This window comes from Gallus gallus, chromosome 18, assembly GCF_016699485.2.
Source record: "Gallus gallus isolate bGalGal1 chromosome 18, bGalGal1.mat.broiler.GRCg7b, whole genome shotgun sequence".
Lineage (NCBI taxonomy): Eukaryota > Metazoa > Chordata > Aves > Galliformes > Phasianidae > Gallus > Gallus gallus.
The window spans coordinates 4442474-4463781 of NC_052549.1; the positions used below are offsets into that span (position 1 = coordinate 4442474).

Below are 21308 nucleotides of genomic sequence, written 5' to 3' on the forward strand. Positions count from 1 at the left end.
GGGGTCGCCTTTTGGGGTACGACCCCAGGAAGTCGCCGCTGCCAACGGGGCGGCCCCGGGAACCTCTGGTGTGGTTATGGATGGGGGTAGGCAGCCCAGGTTGGCCGGAGGGCTCTGCCCGCCCCCGGTTCGCTCCATGCGGGAGCAGAGCGGCTGTTTAACACCTCCCCACCCTCCCCGGCCTCCGTGCCGGTGTTGCTGGCATTGTTCGGGATGCAGAGCGGCGGGAGCCGGGCTGCGGGTGGGAGGGGAAAGCCCGCACCCCCCGTGCTGAGCCTGCTCCCCAAACGCGGTGTGCCGGGGCGCCCGGACACAATCGGTCTTTGTGAAAAAGAAAGAAAGAAAAAAAAGAAAGAAAACAAGAAAAAGAAAAGCCGACTGGGGCGTAAATTTCCCTGTGAGAACTCGTTGGTGTGCGGCTGCAGCCGGGAGCATCCCGCCGCGCTCCTGGCCGGTGGGTCGGGCAGCTCCGCGCTTCTGCTCCGTTACAGAGCACAGAGCTCAGCGAGGGGGAGGTGGGGACCCAGAAATCCCTCCTCTCACCCTGGGGGCGCACAGAGCCCCGTGTCCCTGAGCAGCATCACCCGCCGGGGGCTTGTGGGGTATCCTCTCCCCGGTGCCATGCGGCAGCAGCATAGCATACCACCACAACTTCTGCTCCCTCCGCCGGTGCTGACCCACACGGCGTGCATCCACGGGCTGTTGGTGGCACGGGCATCCTGCAGAGCTTGCCTGCCTCGGGCTGCCCCCTGCACACGGGGTGTGCCCCACCAATACCCTAAGGGAGCCTGGGGTTCCCAATCCATAGCCCTACATTCAATTGGTGAGACCACTGGAGCGAGCTTTGGGGGTCTTTCTGACCTTTTCTTTCCTTTTTAAGTTTGTCCTGTTAACGGAAAAAGGACACCAGCCTGCAGCTCCTCCCTGCAGGTCTCTGTGAGCGGTTTCCTGTCTGTCAGCCCAGCGTGGGCCTCACGTGGTGGGAGAAGCAAGGCTGTGCTGCACTGTGCTGCCAGGGCGAGCGCGTGGCTGAGCCGCAGCAATACCCAGCTCCTGCCCAGGGCTGGAGCCGGCACCCCAGCACTGATGGCCCCAGGCTGGCGGTGAGCCCGGTGCTGTCACCAGGTGCCCAGGGCACAGAGCAGGTGGCCATAGCTCAAGGCATGGCTGTGCCAGCCCGGCTCGTGTGGCTGCAACCAAATGGCAGCAGTGTCCCCTGGGCACCGCCTGCTGCTGCTGCTGCGTGGGATGTGGCTGCTGGGGCTGTGCACATGGGGGCTGAATTATGGGGGCCGTGGGCAATGCTGTGCCGTGCCTTGTGTTCCTGTACCTGTGTGCCCAAGCCAGCACAGATGGGCTCTGGGCAATCCCTATGCCATGATAGGTCAGCAACTCTGCATCCAGCCCAGCTCTGCTGCTTGCCTTCTGCTGTTCTCTCTGAAAACAAAGTGGATTTGCAATGTGCTGCGTAGGCTGCATCCGCTTCTGTGTCTTGTGTCAGGGATGCAGAGGGACTGCAGGTTTGCCTTGCCCGGGAGGGCTGGGCCTCCCCTCATCCTCATCATGGTAGCTTGGGCTAAGTGGATTCACTCACCTTGGCTTGAGAGAGCGTTGGTGCTGAGGGAAGGTCAGGGGGAGCATTGCCCTGTTCAGTGGCTCCTGCAGAACTGCTGTTCCCCAGTGCTCCAAAGATGCCAAAGCATTGGGAGCTTGCACATTTAGTGTGTGAGGTAGAAAAGCCCCCTGAGCAGTGTGTGCTGCAGTCCTGCCCATCTGCTGGGGCTGGCTGGGAGCTATAAATTCACTCCTTGCTTCTAAAAATGTCTCTGTTACACCCAGCAGCCATAATTCTGGAGGATTGTTGCTCCACATCACTGGAAGGTTGGTTGGGCTGCACGACTCTCTTGAAACATCTGTGGATGCTCAGCTGCCTGGAAGCTGTGATGTTTTCACGCCCTCAGCTGACTGATATACGGCTGTTGGCTATCCAACTGGCTATGCTAACCCATCCAACTGACCTGGCAGCCTGCGGTGTTTCCAGCGTAGCTCGGAGGAAAGGGAGCTATCTCCAGTCTAGAAATCCCCGTGCAGCATCCTTGTCTGCTGGGTGCTGCTACTTGGGGTGCCTGGGACAACATCTGCAGCCCAGAGCAGTTGGATACCCTCTCTCATCTTCACTGGCAGTTCCCAGCATTGCTTCCCCCAAGGCTTTTTGCAGTGGGACCCTCTTCCTGCATCCCTTTGCCCTGGGGGTGCTTCTCAGCGGCTGCTGCGCAGATGTTGGGTTTGGCTCACGTCTGATGCGCGTTAATTATGGTGCAACAGCCCAGAGCCTTTGGCAAAATAAACTTGGGAGCAGCTGTCCGAAGTCACCCTGGAGCTGTGGGCTGGTTTCTGCTGGTGTTCTGTGCACTCTGCATCTCCAGTGCCCACGTGGAGGGGATTTCCCAGCAGAGAGGACGTTTGTGCACAAGTTCCCATGCACCTCATGTTTGTTTACCCATGGGCATCAGCAGAGCGAGCGGCCCCTGTGCTTCCCCAGGAAGCAGCTGTGTTACAGAGAAGCAGTGGTGGTTGAGGTCTGACTGCTGTTGGGGGCACAGTGGCAGTCAGGCGTTCCTGACAGCACTGTGTGTTTCTGAACTCCTCCCTTCTGGTGGGGCTGGCACAGCCCCTTTGGAGCTGACCGGATGCTCAGGTTCTCATTAGGAACAGATCTGCTCTTCCCAGGAGTGCTGCCTCGGTGGGAAGCTGAAAGGAAAGAGAGCGAGAGCATGGGTTGCAACATTTCCCTGGGGAGTTCTCCAGGCAGTTCGTGTCTGTGCATCCCCGTTGTCCTGTGGAGCCTCCGAGTTGCAACATGTTTATTTATCTTCTCCCCAAACGGGAACCAGATGCTGGGATAGCTTGGCCTTTCACTTACTTTTTCCTTTGGGCCAGCTGCAGCAGTGTGGGCCGCGTGCACCTTGGTGGTGGCAGCGTGGCAAACAGCTGCACGTGATGTCCCTATGCATGTGTCACCGTGTCTCATTTTGTCTCACCGTGAGCTGGTGAGTCACGAGCCCTCTGCAGTGCATTGGAGCAGAGCGCTGCACGGCGGCACGTAGCGCTTGCACTGGGGCAGGTTTGTGTGCACGTCCCAGCTGTGCGCTTGGGGAGGGCGCAGCACCTTCTGCAAGCTGCATGATAGCAAGGCTCCGTGCACACCCATGGCTGTAGGGTGCTCCTCAGAAAGAGCGGTGATGCAGTGGCACAGCTGCTCGGGGAGTAGGGGGGGGGGGGGGGGGTCGCCGTCCCTGGAGGTGTTCCAGAGCCGTGGAGATGTGGCACTGAGGGACGTGGGCAGTGTGCACGGTGGGGGTGGGCTGATGGCTGTAGTTGGTGAGATGAGAGGTCTTTTCCAACCTTAATGATTCTATGATTCGCTTAATTCCTCTGCCAGCCCCCAGGCTGCATCCTGTCCTGCAGGACCGGAGCTCTCTGGGCTCTCTGTGTGTTACCCTACTGTTCTGCTCCCGGAGCGCAGTGCCGAGCAGTTGCACAACCCTGTGCTTCTGGTGGCAGCATACTTTCCACGTGATTTATTTTTTAGTGGTAAGTAGGGATTTTTTCCACTCTTGGCCTTACCACTTTGAAACAGCACCAACTCAGGACCTATGGAAGGACCTCTGGCACGCTGGACTCACAGTCTGTTCCGGGAGCAGCCCGCAGTGTGCTGCCAGCTGTGCTGGAGCCCGACCTCCTGGTGCAGGGCTGGATGGAGGAGCAGATTGTTGCCGCGTGTGTCAGCTGCTCTGTTGCTCTCCAGCGGGGCTGGGGGTGGAAAAAAGTGCTCAGAGCCGCCCCAGGAGCGTTGGTGATTGGTGTTGGGTTTGTTTTTATTTTTTATTCATGCTTAGCCTTCAAGGAGTGCAGTGCTTGCAGGACATGAGTGCTGCTGCCCTGAAGAGCCAGGGCTTGGTTCGGAGGAAGCCCCTCTGCCCCAGCTTCAGGGGAAAGCATGCAGCTCCTCATCAGAGCCAGAAATAACAGTGGGGTGAGGCCAATGTGAGGATAGGAAGCTGAGGTCGCTATTCCTGTTTTAATGAGTGAGGATGAGGGACCTTTGCAAAAAGCTCGAAGAAAGTAAAGCAATTTGGCTGGGATGCAGGGGTGTGGGCACTCATCATGCTTGTGCACACTTTGTACTGGGGATGCATCGCCTCTTAGTGCCTTCCTGGTGGCTCTGCTTCCCATCTGTGGAGCCCATAGGAGATGGGGCTCTGACTTTTTATATGAGGATGTTAAATGAGACTATGGATGTATATTTGTTTCTCTCATCCTCCAGAGACATATGCCTTCTTTGCAGTGTGGTGCTGAAGTTTGGTACTTGCTCTGCACTGAGCTAAGTGCCCTGCTTCTTGGGCAAGTCAAAGGCTTTGCTTTTCCCCTGACAGATAACAACAGAACTAGAGCAGTACTGTGACAGCCCTGTTACTGTGTGGGTGCTCTCTGGTGTGACCCATTTAGATGTGGATGTGTTGCTCGCCAGCTCTCAGTGGGCTGCAGTGGGACTCTCTACTTGTGCTGAGGGTCTCCTCAGTGCTGGGTCTGGCTCAAAGCGTTGCACTGGGATCTGGTGGGACCTGGCAGGGCTCTGCCTTTGCACAGGGTCCCCAGTGCTGGGCTGCATCCTTGTGCTGTGCTCCATAGGCTTCGTAACGTGGGCAGGGATTGAGGTGTATGCAGTAGGTTAAGAAATGGAAGCCCAAATTTGAGGTGATTCCAGGCAAAGTTGCCGCGTGCTGCTCTCTCAGCCCCCAAATGCCCCACACTGCTCAGCCCTTCTGACCGTTCTCCCTTTGCCCCCCAGGTCCAGAGGCCGTTCCCAGCCCCGTGCCCGGCATGACGGACGCTGTGCGTGATGCTGGCCCCAAACAGGCGGCACCGGCACGGCCGGACAAACCAGCTGCAGACTTTGGCTACGTGGGGATCGATGCCATCCTGGAGCAGATGAGACGGAAAGCCATGAAGCAAGGCTTCGAGTTCAACATCATGGTTGTGGGTGAGTGCTCCCCGTGGGCCAGCTGCCTGCAGCGTGCTCCATGGGCTGTTTGTTTTATTCTGTGACAGTGTTTCTTCTCTCCATCCACCCCTTGGGAACCAGGGGTGGGTGGAGGGGACACCCGTGGTTCAGCTCCATGTCGCTGTCTCTGACACAGGAGAGTGCTGCTTGCAGAATGCTGGTCAAATTCAGTGGTCATTATGGCCAGGATGTGACACAGCCTGGCACTGTTGCTGTGTTGGGGTGCATCACTCCCCTTGGGAGCACCTCAGAGGTCTCAGAGGTGTCAGGTGTTTCTGTAGCCTTGCAGAGAGTGACAGCAGCTCCCTGGGCCCTGCAGTGGTTTGCCAGCAAGAAGACGCAGAATCATAGAGTGAATCATAAAATGAATCATAGAATGGCTTGGGTTGGAAGGGACCAACTGTTGTTGGGTTGGAAGGGACATACTGTTGGGTTGTTTGCAACCTACTTTAGGTAGCCTGCTAAACCCCCTGCAGGGGGTTGGATTAGATGGTCCCCAAAGGTCCCTTTCAATTCCTACCATTCTGTGGTTCTGAGATTGTGTGATCTCAAAGGTCATCTAGTCTCAACCCCCCATACCGTGAGCAGGGTTGCTGACCCAACGTGGCCTTGAGCACCTCCGGGGATGGGACACCCACAGTTTCTCAGGGCAGCCTGGGATGTGGGCTGGGAGTTCACTGCAAACCCTATCACTGCAGAACCAGTTAGTGCAGGTTCCTGTGACATTTTTCTGTGTGAACCTGGCTGAGCAGCTCCAGGCTTTCCCCTGCACTCCCAGCAGATGCCGGGGGCTGATCAGAAGGGCTCTGCTTTGGCAGCACTCTGTGTGTGGTAGGGAAGCCTTTGCTGCAGCGTGGCTGGAAAACATTGTTCCTCCCTTGGCAGGCTCCACAAGGCTGTTTACAGGCTGGGGAATTTGTAACAGCATCAACAAGCTGAGCTGCATCTCTCCCAGCAGACGTGGGGAGGGGTGCCCATGGGGGGCCCAGGGGTGCTTGGCTGAAGCTGGGAGGTAACAGCTGGTGCAGGAGCACCTGGACCAGACAGTTGCATGTGTCCCCTCTGCAACCCGGTGGTGATAGCTGCTGGTGAGCAGTGTGTGCTGTGCTGTACTGCATTGCAGCTCACAGTGGATGCAGAGGGCTGGGGTGTTGGGACTGCTGCTGCTGAGATTCCTGTCCTGCTATAGGCTCACAGAGCTGCTGGGAAAGGATGTGGGAGCACGTGGTGGTTCAAGAAGCCACGTGCAGAGGAAGGAGCTCCTTTGTATGTGACCACATTGCTGTCCTCCCCCTGCTTTCCCCTACATGCAGCAGTGCAAGGAGGGGCTTTGCCCCAACAACACTGCCCTGACACCAGCTCTGGTGCAGGCTGAGTCCTGGCAGCTTCTCCATCTGCTGTCCCCTGCAAAAATAACCTGGAAATGTCACAGTGCTGACAATGGTTTGTCCTACTGCTTTCCAGGTCAGAGCGGCTTGGGGAAATCCACATTAATCAACACCCTCTTCAAATCCAAAATCAGCCGGAAATCTGTACAGCCAACTTCTGAAGAGCGGATCCCTAAGACCATTGAGATCAAATCCATTACTCATGGTGAGGCTCCACATATCCCAGCTGGTGCTTTGGCTTTCGGTCCTGCTGTGCCTTGTGTCCTGCTGAATCTCTGCTCTCATCTGCCCAAATGGGCGTGGAGCGTCTAGAGATGCTCAGTGGGCTGGGAAAGCACATCTTTTCCTTTTATCCTCCAGCACTGACTGAATTATGATAGAAGGGAACAAGGGAGGTGGCAGCTGGGAGAACTGCATACAGGGCAAATGCAGTGCTGCATCCCCTTGGAGGGCTGGTTTGTGCCCGCTGGAAGCTGTAAGGGGAAGCTTAACCAGAGCATGTTTGGCTCACACTGTCTGCTTTCCTCTCCATTTCAGAGATCGAAGAGAAAGGGGTTCGCATGAAGCTGACAGTCATTGACACTCCTGGCTTTGGAGACCACATCAACAACGAGAACTGGTGAGCTGCCTGGGCACGAGGCTGCTGCAGGGAGAAGGCACCTGATGCTGGGGCATCCTGCTTTGGTGCTGGGTGCTGGGCTGTGGTCCTGCACTCCCCCTGCCCTATGGAGAGCAGAGCAGAGGGATTGCTATGGGTGCTCCCTGGCACCAAAGTGGACCCATAAACATCCTGCTGTTTGTGGCATGAGGCGGGCTTTGTTTGGTGCCAGGAGCAGCTGTGTGCCAGCACAGCCGGTCCCCAGACCTTGCTCATGTGGCACAGAGCCCTGCCACATGTCTTTGGGACAGCTGGGGTCTGTGCGGGACGTGGTGCTGGCTGGGCAGTGCTGTGTGCATGCAGAGTGCCCGAGCCCCTGTGTGCTCCTACTGGGACAGGGAGAATGGGGGCTTTTTGGACACCTCTCTGCTGTCCTGTGCTCCCTCTCCCTGTAGATGATGCTTTCAAGAAGCAGGAGGGCTCAGGGTCCCTCTCACTTGCACACTGCAACCTCATGTGTCTGTGCCTCTGCAGCTGGCAGCCCATCATGAAGTTCATCAACGATCAGTATGAGAAGTACCTGCAGGAGGAGATCAACATCAACCGCAAGAAGCGGATCCCTGACACCAGGGTGCACTGCTGTATATACTTCATCCCCGCCACCGGCCACTCGTACGTACACACCCATGGGCTCCAGCCCCTCTGTGCTCCCCCTCTGTGCTCTCCCTCTGTGCTCCCCCTCTGTGCCTCTGGTCCCACATCTCAGCTGCCTGGGGCAGCCCATCCCCAAAGATGGAGGTCTGTCAAGGGGTTTGGAGGAGCTCAGAGTCCTTCATGAACACCTGGAGTTGCTTTAACCAAAGAGAATGGGGTGTTTGCTCTTCTCCTGAGGCCATGAAAGCTTTCATTCAGGTTTGCTTTGATCACCTTTGCACAGCTGAGGGTGGGCATCAGGCAGCGGGCTCTTGGATTCGATGGGATGATTGGCTCTGCAAACAGGAGAACTTGCTTTTCTGCTCCCCCACCTTTGTAAGTGCTGCCATACCAAGGGAGCCAACGTGGTAACCCTTTTAGGGCATTCTGTGGGTTGTTTGATTAGTCTGCACGTGGGATGCAGTTTACTCTGTGCAGAGCTCTCCTGTCTCTGGCACTTCTCAAATAACAGCATCAAAGGGCTCCATCTCCATCTCCTGCTTTTCTGTTTTAAAGACACAGAGCCTTTACTGAGAATCTGGGGCACTTCTGGTGTTTTGAAAGCCACAGCTCGAAGTATTGCAGCACGAAGCGAGACCCGAGCTTGCTTTTGATTTAAGTCAATTCCTTTCACTTCTGGCTTTGTCTGCATGGGGAATTTTTGTCTTTGATTTCAGAAGTAAACTCAAACCACCAGCACTGTATTCATGTCAGCCTTTTCCTCTTCCTCACGGAGAGATGTATTCCAACAGGAAAAAAAAAAAAAGAAAAAAAAAAAGGTTTTGTTTTGCTTCTGTTGGTGGGCAGACAAAAAATGCACTTTTCAGTGGAATACAATGACTGCATGGGGCAGCTATGCTCTTCTTGTATAATAGGCACAGCGTGTGCAGGGACCTCACAGCCTCTGAGAGGGAGCAGGAGCCTCCCCCTGGGCTCGGGCTCTTCCTTTACACCCTGATGAAGTGGAAATGTAGGAGGGGATGATGTGTTGGGCCATTCTGGCTGTTGGTGCTGCTCATCATGGGACCTATCCACAAACCGGGTCGGGGTGTTGCAGCATGAGCTGTGCTTTGTCTTCTTCTCATCACTTTGGGCATTTAACCCTTGCACGTCTGTGGACATGGGAGCACAGCACGCAGCAGATGTGGATGGGAGGTTTGGGGCTGCTGTGGGCTGTGCTTCCCATGCAGCACCCCATAGAGCTCACTTCACCCCGTCCCCCGCTGGAGCCCCTCGGCGCGTTCTGGTTTCTCTCACTGCTGGCTAGCAGTAATTGCTGGAGGTTCAGCTGCCTTTCTTCTTTCTCTCCAGCACACATGTGTTTCCAATATCAGCTAGCCCGGCCGTTGGAGGATGGTGTTGCTGAGCTGTGCACAGCCCTTGCTGCAGTGCTAACAGCCCTGCCCTGTGCCACCCCAGCATCAGCTCACATCCCCTCCTGCCTGGGGCCGGAGAGGCTGAGAGCGATGGAAGCTGTTGGCTGCAGAAAGGGGGGCAAACCCCTGGGGTGCAAGAAGTCTGTGGGAACTATTGCTTTCTCCAAAAGCTTGAGCAAGCATTGGGTTTCCCTTCTGCTCCCCTTTGAAGCCCAAGTCATGGTGCCCGGTACCCCACTGTGCGTGTGCTGCAGCGCTGGCATCAGGGCTCTGCTCAGTTTGCAGCACTGGGGCTCACACCACGCTTAGCACAGGCTCATACCTCCTCCCGTTCTGCTCAAGGGTTAATCCAGGGAGAATTTTCCCCTCCTAGGGAGGTCAGGGCAGGATTTGCAACCCATCTAGCTCGCACACACCCTGTCCTTCTTGTAACACTCCCGTAAAACCATGTTAGCACAGGCTAAGTAACCTGCTGGCAGGGCTTTTGGCTGCAGCCGCACAAGCCGCACTCTTTGCCACCCAATAAATTTCTCAGCTGTGACCCCTGCGAAGCACCACCCGGCTTGGAAACGTAGCTCTGAACCACTGCCCAGCCCCAGCAGCCCTGCTCTGTTGTGTGCCAGAGCCACGTGCTGAGAGACAGACATCCTGCAGCCACGACCAGGCCCCTCATCAGGGCGCTGGGTGCTGGGGTGGCTGCGTGCACAGCTCGGCTTCCTGCTGCTGGTTTGATCTGGGGCACAACAGAAAGGAAATGGCTGCGGCTCTCAGTGGGTTGTTATTACCACAAAGGCATTTAGAGGCACTCTGCTGTCCCCAGCGCCATAGCAAGAGGGGGTGGGGGGCAGCCAGTACTGCTGGGTGGTGCTGTGCAGCAGGAGTTTGGAAGGAATTAGACCTGGGCTTGCCCCATCGTGACCTCGACTGTGTCTGCCTGGGTCTGTGCAGCGTTAATTAGTGGATGTTCAAATCGGGCTCTCTTCTTTCATCATCCCCTTAAGCCCTTCATTCTCCTTTGGTGTCTTCAGATGAGTAACAATGACTTCCAGCATCACTTGCTTTTAAATACTTGAGGTTTTGGGGTTCCCCAGAAATTGTGGCTGGGGAGGCTTGCAGCAGCTCAGCCCATGGATGTGATGTGCAGGGAGGAAACACTGAGGAACTTCACTCTACAGCATCCTGGGAGCCGCCCTGTGGTGCTGCAGCTGTCCCCTCTGCTTCCATTTAGCATCACTGCTGTCTGCGTGCGAGCTGTGCCTTGGGAACAGCCTCAGCTCCTCAGCTGGTACCGGGGAGGGCTGTGGGGGCTGCTGGGCTGAATCTCACATGTCTGGTGGGCTGTGAATCCATCGGCTGCGTGCGCATCCCGGGCTGTGCTCTGATGAAAGAGGCAGGAACACAGCCTCAGTGGGGAAGAGGCTTTTAAAGGGGAAAAACTGTTTGAAAAACAGCAAAGAGAAAGGAGGGGAAAGCATTCTGCTGGGAAAGGAACGTAAGTGCATTGCTTCCTTGGAGGTCTGGGAAATACATTATGCAGAGCTCCAAACAATGTTTGCCAGCAGCAGTCTGCTTAGATGTGTCCATGGGGGTTTCCTTGTGTTTTTTTCTCTCTTTCTCTCTTTCTCTCTTTCTCTCTCTTTCTCTCTTTCTCTCTTTCCTCTCTTTCTCTCTTTCTCTCTTTCTCTCTTTCTCTCTTTCTCTCTTTCTCTCTTTCTCTCTTTCTCTCTTTCTCTCTTTCTCTCTTTCTCTCGCCAAACTCTTTTCTTTTCTGGGGCCCATGGTGATCTGTGGCTCCTGAGCTTGTGCTGGGAACTGGTTTGTACTCACACTGCTTGTACTGAGCTGTGTCAGGACTGGGGAGTGCTCCATGCAGGGTGTGAGCAGTCCCTGGGGGGAAGAAGGGCTTTGGGCAGGGAACAGCTGGGATCTATGCATGAGAGTAGCCTTGAGCTGTGGTTTGAGCATCACAGGAGTGGCATGGTGCAGCTGATCAGCTCTCTATGGACTGTGTTGCTGCTAGGTGGCCTTAAGGCATGGAGATGGGGCAGCATCGGTTTCTTTCCCTGTGTGCTTGCAAGGCTCTTGCTGGGTTTGCAGGAGCCATGCAGGGTCTGTGGGGGGTTCTGAGCCCTTCATAAGGCCCTCAAAGACTACCACAGTGGCGTTTGGTTGGGTGTGTTGGCAGTAGGTACTGTCTTGACCATGTTCTCCCCATCTCTGGGTACTTGGCTCCATGTTGCCCCACGCAGGGCTCCATCCTGCTCTTGTGGGACGTGAGTGTTGGGGTGTTTTGCTGCTGGGGTCTGGTGCTGGAAAGACACTGAGGAGCCAGAGCACATCCAGAGAAGGGCTGTGGAGCTGTGAAGGGTCTGGAGCACATTTCCTATGGGCAGCAGCTGAGGGAACTGGGCTGGTTCAACCTGGAGAAGAGGAGGCTCAGGGGAGACCTCATTGCTCTCTACAACTCCCTGACAGGAGGTCGTGGTGAGGTGGAGGTCAGCCTCTGCTCCCAGGTAGCAGCAGTAGGACAAGAAGTGATGGCCTCAAGTTGCACCAGTGAAAATTCAGGTTGGATATCAGGAAAAAATTCTTCTCAGAAAGAGCAGTGATGCAGTGGCACAGCTGCCCAGGGAAGTGGTGGAGTCACCATCCCAGGAGGTGCTCCAGAACTGTGGAGATGTGGCACTGAGGGACGTGGTCAGTGGGCACAGTGGGGGTGGGCTGGGGTTGGACGTGGTGATCTGAGAGGTCGTTTCCAACCTTAACGATGTGACGGTTCTATGATTCTGTTGTGCCTCGTGGAATCAAGCTTTGGCATTTGCCCCAGAGCCAGCAGAGGTGTCCCTGAGCTGTACAGCTGCATCTAACCGCCGGTGATAAGAACACCTCAGGGAGGAGTGAGGAGCAGAGGCAGGGTCAGGGCTGGGCGCCTGCATGGCACCAAGCACACACCCACGAGGGATGGCCTTCCCAAGGAGCTGAGCACTGGGGTTATGCAATCACTTTGCCCTTCTGAGACTTTCACCATAGAAATGTTTCTCTCTTCTGGGAGATGGCACAGCCCCATGCGAGTCCCTCATCCCTCCACTGTGTTTTCCAGGCTCCGACCGCTGGACATTGAGTTCATGAAACGCCTGAGCAAAGTGGTCAACATCGTCCCCGTGATCGCCAAAGCCGACACGCTGACGCTGGAGGAGAGGGACTACTTCAAGCAGAGGGTGAGGGGCTGTGCAGGTTGGGAGCTGAGCGCTGGCCGCCAGCCCGGCATTCCTCGGCCGCAGCGCTGAGCGATCCCATGCGGCAGGGAACGGCCTTCACTCTTCTTTGTGTTTCTCTTGGAATTCTGTCAGTGCGGGATAAGTTCTGAGCTCGTGGCCTCAGGGCCCGTTTCTCCTGCCTCCTTTGTTGCTGTTGTTGTCGTTTTCAGGCTGGTTTGGTATATTTTGGGAGGCTGACGGCGGTGTAAAAGCCTTCCTGGGCAGCACAGTGCGCTTAGCAGCAACCAGGCACAAATGTGTGCATCTGCTCAGCTCAGCTGGGCCACGTTTGTGGGGAAGCAAGGCATGAAATTCCCTTGATTCTATTGGTGGGGAGCTGAGGAGGGGCTGACTGAGTGCAGAGGAGCGGTGTGTGTGCTTTCCTCTGTGTGCTCACTGAACTGCACATGCCCCACATATCCTGGTGCAGTGCAGGGGATGGCTGAGGGCTGTAGGGCGCAGAGGGGATTGCTGGGTCTGGAGGACCAGCCAAGATACCAATGCTTGGCTGCTGGGCATTGCTGTGCCCTGGTGTGAGCTGAGCCGATGGGATGGGATGGGATGGGATGGGATGGGGTGGGATGGGATGGGATGGGAGCAGCTCCTTTGCCCAAGCTTTCATGTGTTCCTCTACTCTTCCCCTCCCAGATCACAGCTGATCTCCTTGCCAATGGGATTGATGTGTACCCTCAGAAGGAGTTTGATGAAGATTCTGAAGATCGGCTCGTGAATGAGAAATTCAGGGTGAGTGCACAGTGTTGCAGCTGGATGTCCATGGCTGGGGGTGTGCAGCTCCATGTGCCCGTGATGCCTGGGGGTCCTCTCACGAAAAAGGAAAGCAGGATGGCTCAGGACTTGGCTGAGCAGCCTGGTTTCCTGACTGTTATTTCAGAAGGAAAATGTAACCTTGCTTTTCTCTGTCTTCAGGAAATGATCCCATTTGCAGTCGTGGGCAGTGACCAGGAATACCAGGTTAATGGAAGGAGAATCCTTGGAAGGAAGACCAAGTGGGGCACCATTGAAGGTAGCTTGCCCTTGCTTCCCTCCCTCCTGAACCCATCTCCTGCCTTGACAGAAGGTGATAAGGTCCATCCCTATGGTTGGACTGGATGATCTTAGTCTTTTCCAACCTTAATAATTCAATGATAACGATTCTGTGAATCCTCCATGCACGTAGCAGTGGGTTCTCATCATTCTTCCATCTTCATCCCAAAGACATCTTCCCTTTTTTTTTTTCCCTCTCTCATTTTAAATTGTAGTTTGAAGGCTCCTGGCTCCCATCCATCATCACGTTTCCCTGGTCCTGCCTTCTGGCAGCCAGCTGACACATCTCCAGTGCCACCTCTCTGCCTTCCTCCCTTTCATTTCAGGGATTGCTCTCATTTATGATTCCTTTTTATAGGATTCCCGGGTTGAGGGATTGCTTAACAAAGCTGCCAGGAAAATCGGTGTATTTTAAATCTCTGCTGCCCTCTTGTGCTCTATCCTTGGAAGCTCTGAGTTTAATGGGACTCGGAGTGGTTGAGTGTGGGTCTCCCTGCACAGAAGGCAGATGCCACACGAGGACCTGGTGTGCCCATGGGCCCCTTGCAGAGCAGAATTACTTGTTGTCCTGCCGTTCCTGTGTTCTCTTCAAAGTTTGAATGGAAAAACAATGAAAAAAGGGAGTTGATGCTCTAAATTTGACCGCCTGGTAAACTGAGAGCTGCTGTGTTCATTGTGCTGGTGCAGCAGCCCTTGCTTTTCCCTCTTGCAAGCACTCTACCCTTGGGGTAGGTCCCTGTCCCAACTCCTGTCCCAGGCAGTTGCCACACTCATGCCGTGGGTGTACACTGATGGGTTTCTCTCTCTCCCTCCCAGTGGAAAACACGACACACTGTGAGTTCGCCTACCTGCGGGACCTCCTCATCAGGTTGGTGGGACTGCGCCGCGTCCCCATAGCTTTGGTCACCAGTTGGCATCCAAAGGGCAGAGCTCACCCCACCAGATGCAGCCCTGCTTTGCTTTGCTCCTCCATCCCTCCGTGCTTCCCTCCCAGCCCTTGGTGGGGTGGCCCCATGCCATGGGATTTGGCTGCAGGGGGCTTCTGGACCCAGCTGCCCATAACTGCCTTTGCTTCCCTCCTGCATCCTAAAGACGTACCGTTAGCCAGGGGTGCAAGTGGGGACGTATAGGCTGGAGAGAGGGCTGGAAAGCAGAGGGTGTGGTGGCATCCTGGGTTGGCACCGTGGGTGTTGTGCCCTATATGAGATGTGACCGCCCCATGTCTCTGTTTCCCATAGGACACACATGCAAAACATAAAGGATATTACCAGCAATATCCACTTCGAAGCCTACAGGGTGAAGAGGCTGAACGAGGGCCAGAGCTCGCTCTCCAACGGCGTGACCGACAAAGAGCTGGTGGCTAACGAAATGTAACCGTCTCGCTCTGTAGCCAGGACCTTGCTCGCTCACGCTCGCTATCTCTACCCCCTTCTCCCTTTATTTTTATATAAATCCTCTGCCACTGTCCCTTTCCCCCCAACCCCCCCCCCCCCCCCCGCCAATGTTAACTGACCAAATAACCAGATGCTGTATGTTGTACAGAGTGGGGTGAGTGCCCGTCCCCTGCTGCCCCCCAGCCCTGGGAGGGGATGGAGGAGCCTCCACCCATAGGGCTGTATGGATTTGGGCTGTAGGGCAGCAGGTGCTGCAGGGTCCCAGGGTGCGGTGGGGGTCTCCTGCCCCCTCTGTGGCCATGCACCCAGGGCAGTTTGCCAGAGGCTGAGTACCTCTGTCCCACGTCTGTGCCATTTTTCCTCTCCGTCCATTGGAGGCAAGGCTTGCTCCATGTCATTGTACCCTCCAGAAGCAAAGCAAGGTACGGTGGTGTGAAGACAGCAAGGCAGTGCTATCCTCGTCTCCTGCCTCCTCCTCGGCAGCCCTGCAGCACCAGCCCTGACTCAGCCCCTCTTCCCTGCCTACATGCAATAAGCTGGGAGCATTGGGGTGTTACTTTGCCTCACAGCAGCCCGGCTCTGGGAGAAGTGCCTTTAGGACTGTTACCTTGCAATAGTGCAGAATGGGGAAGGGAGGCTGTGTCTGGAAAATGCTTCCCCACGCTGCAACACTTTGCAGAGACTCCTCATCCCTCTCACTCGTGGCTTGGCCCATAGGTATGGCTGGGTTCCTGTGGACCCACGTGTATTTATTTTTAATCTGTAGGGTGTTTTATTCCATGGAAGGCTCAGAGTGTGTTTGAAGAGGCTGAGAGTGAAACATCTCTGCAAAGCGGTGCTGGGAAGTGGAAGTTTGTCCTATCTGACCCTTGTCATAGTAGGCTTTTCCTTAAGTCAGAGGAGGCCTCTAGGTGTTATTTTTCTACACGTATTCCTTTGCATCCCGCGTGTGATGTCTCCATAACGCACTCCATGTGAATAGCCCTGTGCAGGGGGCTGTGCCCGCACTGCCTGAGCCCCACATGCCCACGTGCATGAGAGCAGCCCGGCCCTACGGCTCTGCCCCACACACTTTGTGTTTCCATGGACCTGCGGGAAGAAGGACCCTTTGTGGGCTCTGCTGGGGAACGCTGCGTGGCACACGAGGGGTGGCCCAGGAGCCCCACATCCCCCTGCCCCTTTCCCAGTGTCAGCTCCATCCATCTCTGCTCTCCTGTGGGATGAAACCTCATGCAAATGGCCCTTTTTTTTTTGGCAAGTAATCACGGCAGCGTGTCCCACCCCACGTTCCCTATGGGGCAGAGGAGCAGAGGCAGCTCTCACCCTGCTCAGGATGCCCACAGGCTCAGTGCAGGGTTAGGAGGTGCTCCTACACACCCTGGGGCGCAGCGCAAGGAGAACGCGCTCTCCCCATAGCTCACATTTCCCCCTCTGCAGCAGCACGTGCTGAGCTGCTGGGGAAGCATGACGACTTACATACCGACTTGCTATATCTTAGCAAAAACAAAATGTATTTACTGACAAAAAAAGAAAAAGAATAGGTGCATTTCAATAGTTACAAAGACTTAAAGGGGAGATCTCCTGCGTGAGGCACTGCTGCAAATGCCATCTTAAATTCTTTTCCCCTCTCTCAGCTGGGCCAGGCGAGGCGCGCTGCTTTCTCCCTTATAACCTGGGATCTTTCTTTTGGGGGGGAGGGGGGGGAAGGAAAACAAAAGAACATACAATAATAAAAAGAACAACCTTCATCCAGATGTATTACAATGGCCTTTCGGGGGTTATAAGCATTATGAGAAATTTAGTCCTTTTTTTTTTTTTTTTTTTTTTTTTTATTTGTATAAATAATAGTGTTTAATATGTATTTCCCAAAATAAATGTTTTGAATGCGGCCGTTTGGAATTGGCTGCTCCTTGGGGGCAGGGATGGGATTGATGCGTGGATCCAACCGGGCTGAGGGCAATGGGAGAGCGGCTGCTGGATGGGGCTGTGCCCGTTTTGGGGGATGGCTCCATGCACTGCTGACCCCATATCACCACAGGGCTGCAGTGGGGTCCCATCGGCACCTCCCGTGTAGGTATCCTACTTGTGTGCTGTATTTTTTCTCCCTAAGGTGCCCGAGCTGCATGCAAACCAGTAGGGCAGAAGGCACCTTGCTTTGGGTTGGGTTTGGGTTCCCTACAGGCGTGTGGGGCACAGGGCATCGTGAGGGACCTGGTTTTCTGCTGGCACCTGGGTTGCAGAGGGAGATGTCCCTGCCTCTAGCAGGGGGTTGGAATTAGATGATCTTAAAGGTCCCTTCCAACCCAAAGCGTTCTGTGACTCTATGACTACGCACGGCATCCAGCAGCGTGCTGTCGGTTGGCTCCCAGCCCCGTTGCTAAGCCCAGCCTGATGCCTTGCGGGGGATTTCCAAGCGATGCGCTGTGATTTTGTGGTTGCTTTGGCTCAGGCACCGCTCACCCCCAGCTCTGCCGCCCCGCAGGTCCTCACTGCCGGAACCACTGCCAGACCCCAAGCACAACCTCTTTGAGGGGGGAAAAATCAACATACAGTTGTAATTACAAACACGGGCCGTGGGCTTTGCTTCTGGCGAAGCGTCTGCAGCAGCTTTTCTCCCACTGCATTTTTTTTTTTCCTGTGCTGGTGCTGCTGTTTGCAGCTTTCCTTGCGTTGGGGCAGGGGCTGCACCGGGGCAGATGCTGTGCTGGTGGTGGGCAGGAATGAGTTCTTGCGGCAGGAGAGGGCAGGTGGGGATGGCTCCTGCAAGAAGACCTCAGCTCAGGAAGGGTTTATGCAGTGAAATCTCCCACGAGAGGCTGTTGGGGGGGAGTGGGAGGCACTACATGGCCACGTCTCAGTCCCCAGTGGTCTCTGGGGTACGTGTGCTTAATGATGCTGTAGTGATAGAAAGGGCCTTGTGCTAATGGCTTATTGAGTGGCCTCGCTTCAGCAACTGAAGGAAATGAAGATGAGTGAGAGTTTAATTACCGCAGTGATGGGCACCCGCTCCTGTTTGCTTTGCTGCAAAGGGGGGGTCCCCGAGCTTTGGGGTTTTTGGGGTGACACCGGAGAGGATGGGAACCCAGGAAGGGGCTGGGGCCGCTCCTGGCCCCACGAGCATCACACCCAGCCCAGCTGCTCTAAATGATACGAATAAAAGGGAGCATCAATAATTAAAGCGGCTCATAGAGAGTGGTTCCTGAACCGTCTGCCTGATTTAAAAACTAATTACTTGGAGGGTAATCACCACCACCTCGCGGATGGGAGCCCAGAAGCCAGCAGCGGTGCTCAGGGGATGGGCATTTAGGATGAGCCTTTAGGATGAGCTGCCCAATGCACCGTCCCATAGGGTGCACCACCTGCACAGTGCGAGCGGTGCTGACGGATATCGGGGCTGTATCTCCCACTCCACCCCACGGTGCCCATCAAAACCCTCACACAGCCGTGTGGGACCCATCCTCGGGGGAACTCCTTTTGATGTTCACCGCGCTGTGCAACAGCAGCCGCAGCGTTGGCTTTCTGAGCTCTAATTGCTGCGGGGCTGCGGAGCTGCAGTCGGCAGCCTGGGGCTTTGATCAGCTCCGCGGCTGCAGCAGAAGGGAGAATTTGTCCTTCCGTCCCCTCCTGCACCGCCCTGACCCACGCAGCTCTGAGAAGCACAGCAGCAGGGTTTGCTCCCTGCATGCTGCACGTCTGAGGCTGCAGCTCCCCGCTCCATGTTTGGCCGCCAGCTCCTGCTTCTCACCACTGCGCTGCGTTGCTTCATTTAGGAAAACGGAATAATTCATTCTGAACGTCTGGGATTCGGGAGCCTTCCACCCACAGCCCACAGTATTTTCTCATTAACATTACCCAGCTAAGCTAAAAACTGCCATTTCCAAAGTCATGCTTCCATCAAAGGCGCATTACCGGCTGCCCAGGGACTCCAAAAGTTTACTGAAGCTTAAAGACATACCTCACAGCACGCAGTAATGGGCCAAATTCCCTTCTCTTATACCTACTGAAACCATCTTTTGTGCACGTATCTGTCCCCCAAACCCTCAGCAGCAAAAGGCGTGGGACTGCTGCAGGGAGATGGAAAACCCACGTGGTTCCTGGCCAGCCCCAAAGAGCATGGCCTGGGGCCACCCCAGAGCAGCATCAATAGGAGGGAACCCATTTGGCAGGGGGGAAAGCTGTCTGATGAACACTTAATTCCCAACCTGAGCTCAGACCAAGGCTCAGCTCCAGGACAGGAGCAGACTGAGGAGATGCAGATACAGGAGGGGCTCAGCATTGGCTCAAGAACACAGCTCTGACCATTGCAGCCTGCAGGAGCAGCATGCCCCGGGAACAGCAGCTGATGCTGTGTGCACTTTGTGACCCCCTTCCCTTTTCTTTGGCATTTCCTCACATCCTCTGCCATGGATCAAAACTTGCCCAGAGAAATGTGGGTGCCCCTTCCCTGGAGGTGCCCAAGACAGGGTTCAAGGCAGCCTGACTTGGTGTGGGCAACCAGCCCATGGCAGGGGGCTGGAAATAGACGATCCTCAAGGTCCATTTCAACCTAAGCCATTCTATTACCTTTCCCCCACGCAGAGGGCTGTGTCTGCAGCACTGCTGTTGGGGCTGCAGAGGTGCCCATTTCCCCAGAATCAACTCCGGAAAGCCCAATGCTATGGCTGTAAGTACAGTGTCCATAGGATGTGTTTGGACGGCTCTCATACCTGTGCTCACTGCGCTCACCTGGGAGACCAATGGGTGGTCACTGTCATCAGATCTGGGCGTCCACCACCACCGGGCACTGGGTGTGCACCCACACAACTTTGGATCCTCTTAAAAGAGAAACGTAGGAAGAGATTGAAGTGTGAGCCCTGCAGCTGTGATGCTGAGCCCTGCAGCTGTGATGCTGAGCCCCGCAGCTGTGATGCTGAGCCCACAAGGTGTTCCAAGCACAATGACAAGGGCAGGGCAGGCTGTCCCCAGGCACGTCCCCATCCCCTGCAATATGTGTGTGATGTGTGATCAGACAACAGCCATTGCTCCCATAACCCCAGTGAGCACTCAAAGGAGAGCTGCTCCCAACCACCACAGGGACGGTGTGCTGAGCCCGGTCTGCTCTGATTCAGCACGTTCAGATCAGTGTAACAGCTCTCAGTGAGAGAAACCCGCTGTATCCTCAAGGCAAGTGTGTTTGGGCAAAGCAATAAGAGAGACTTTAAGAGGTTTGGAGGTTACAGTGGGAAATAGCAGTTATTCCCAATAAGCAGTGTTAAATGAAGTGCTGCTGACAGTAGCCTGAGGCAGGTTCAAGAGTTTCAAGATTTGCAACTAAGAGATTAACCAAAATAGATGTCTTATTACAGGCAAGTTTGTATCTAAATCATTTAAAGTGCCTTTAGACGCTGTAATGTTTTTCCTCCTAAGTGCTCACAGTATATCTGCAGCGTCCTCCCGGCTCTGTGCACAGTAATGAGAGGGACCTTGATCCCAGTGAGTCCCTGTGCTGGGAGCCGGGCAGGTTGGGTTTGGCATAGAGGGCATCCTATGCAGGGCCGATGGCTCTGTGAGTGCTGCTAATGCGTGTTGCAAAGCTGCAGTGTGAATGACAGCACCTCTGCGAGCTGCAGAAGTGTTGCGTTGTGCTCTCTGTCCCTGTTTATTTCATAGGTGGATTTTAGCTGGCCCTGAGATCTCACCTGGCCCTGAGCACGCTCTGCTTTGCAGTTGTATTTATTGGGAGCTCTGTGACAGTGTTCTCATTGCTCTCGGGGTCTTTGTAGCCTCCCATTAAAATACTTGCTCTCTGCAAACGCATCTCAAGCTTACAGCATCAAAACACCATGAAATTAGCTGTAAAATTAGGCATTTGGAAACAGTGTTTTATTGTTTTGGAGTGCTGGCACTGCCCCTGCGGTGCTGCTGGCAGAGCCTGCTGATGCATGCGTGGGGAGCAACAGAGCTGCAAGCAAGGGCAGAGCATTGGGGGTCTGCAGGGCGTGCAGACAGCAGTGGGGTCCGGGATTGTGCTGGGTGTTGCAATGACTCCAAACACATACAGTGTGTGGGGTGTTGGGGTGCTGAGCTGAGCTGCTGTTGGCTTTCTCCAAAGGGAGCCTCAAACGTTTGGGTCTGGACCCTCCTGGGAGGGGAGGAGGAGGGAGGGGGGCACTCTGACACGGTTCGCAGAGCCGACCTCTCGCTGGATTTTTGGCAAGAGGGACATTGATGTAACATGAGGTTTTAAACTGGGAAATGTGAAACAGCTGCTCTGGCTGTAAGCAGGCCCGGAGCTGAGCAGAGGGCAGAGCCTGCAGGTGGTTTGGTTACAGGCATTGGCAAACAGGAGACCTGGCTTTTTTACCAATGGCATCAACCTGGGAGATTGGGATCCCAATCACAGCCTGGGAGATGGGTGGGTCTGAGCAGTGTCTGTGCCGTGAGACCCCGAGGGTGGTGTGAAATGAAGGGGGGAGCACAGAAAATGCACGGCTTACACAGGGGTCTGTGGGGG

The 21308-nt window shown here is 55.2% G+C and overlaps 1 protein-coding gene across 15 annotated transcripts in view; it reads left to right on the forward strand.

The window, feature by feature from the left end:
* The window catches only part of SEPTIN9 (septin 9), a 95159-nt gene extending 78456 nt beyond the window's left edge, over window positions 1-16703 (forward strand). For 9 of the 15 annotated variants that reach the window (XM_015295143.4, XM_040649485.2, XM_046902015.1 and 6 more), the window contains 9 exons: window positions 4853-5044; window positions 6530-6658; window positions 6991-7072; window positions 7586-7723; window positions 12221-12338; window positions 13026-13121; window positions 13305-13401; window positions 14238-14289; window positions 14660-16703. In XM_015295143.4, coding sequence (XP_015150629.2) covers window positions 4853-5044; window positions 6530-6658; window positions 6991-7072; window positions 7586-7723; window positions 12221-12338; window positions 13026-13121; window positions 13305-13401; window positions 14238-14289; window positions 14660-14795 — 1040 coding nt within the window. In that variant the 3' untranslated portion in view covers window positions 14796-16703. Of the gene's footprint in view, window positions 1-880; window positions 931-1842; window positions 1882-3073; window positions 3125-3442; window positions 3595-4852; window positions 5045-6529; window positions 6659-6990; window positions 7073-7585; window positions 7724-12220; window positions 12339-13025; window positions 13122-13304; window positions 13402-14237; window positions 14290-14659 lie in introns of those variants that run through there. The other 6 variants (XM_046902020.1, XM_040649487.2, XM_046902019.1 and 3 more) reach the window with 5 other exon arrangements.
* The last annotated feature ends 4605 nt before the right edge of the window (window positions 16704-21308 follow it).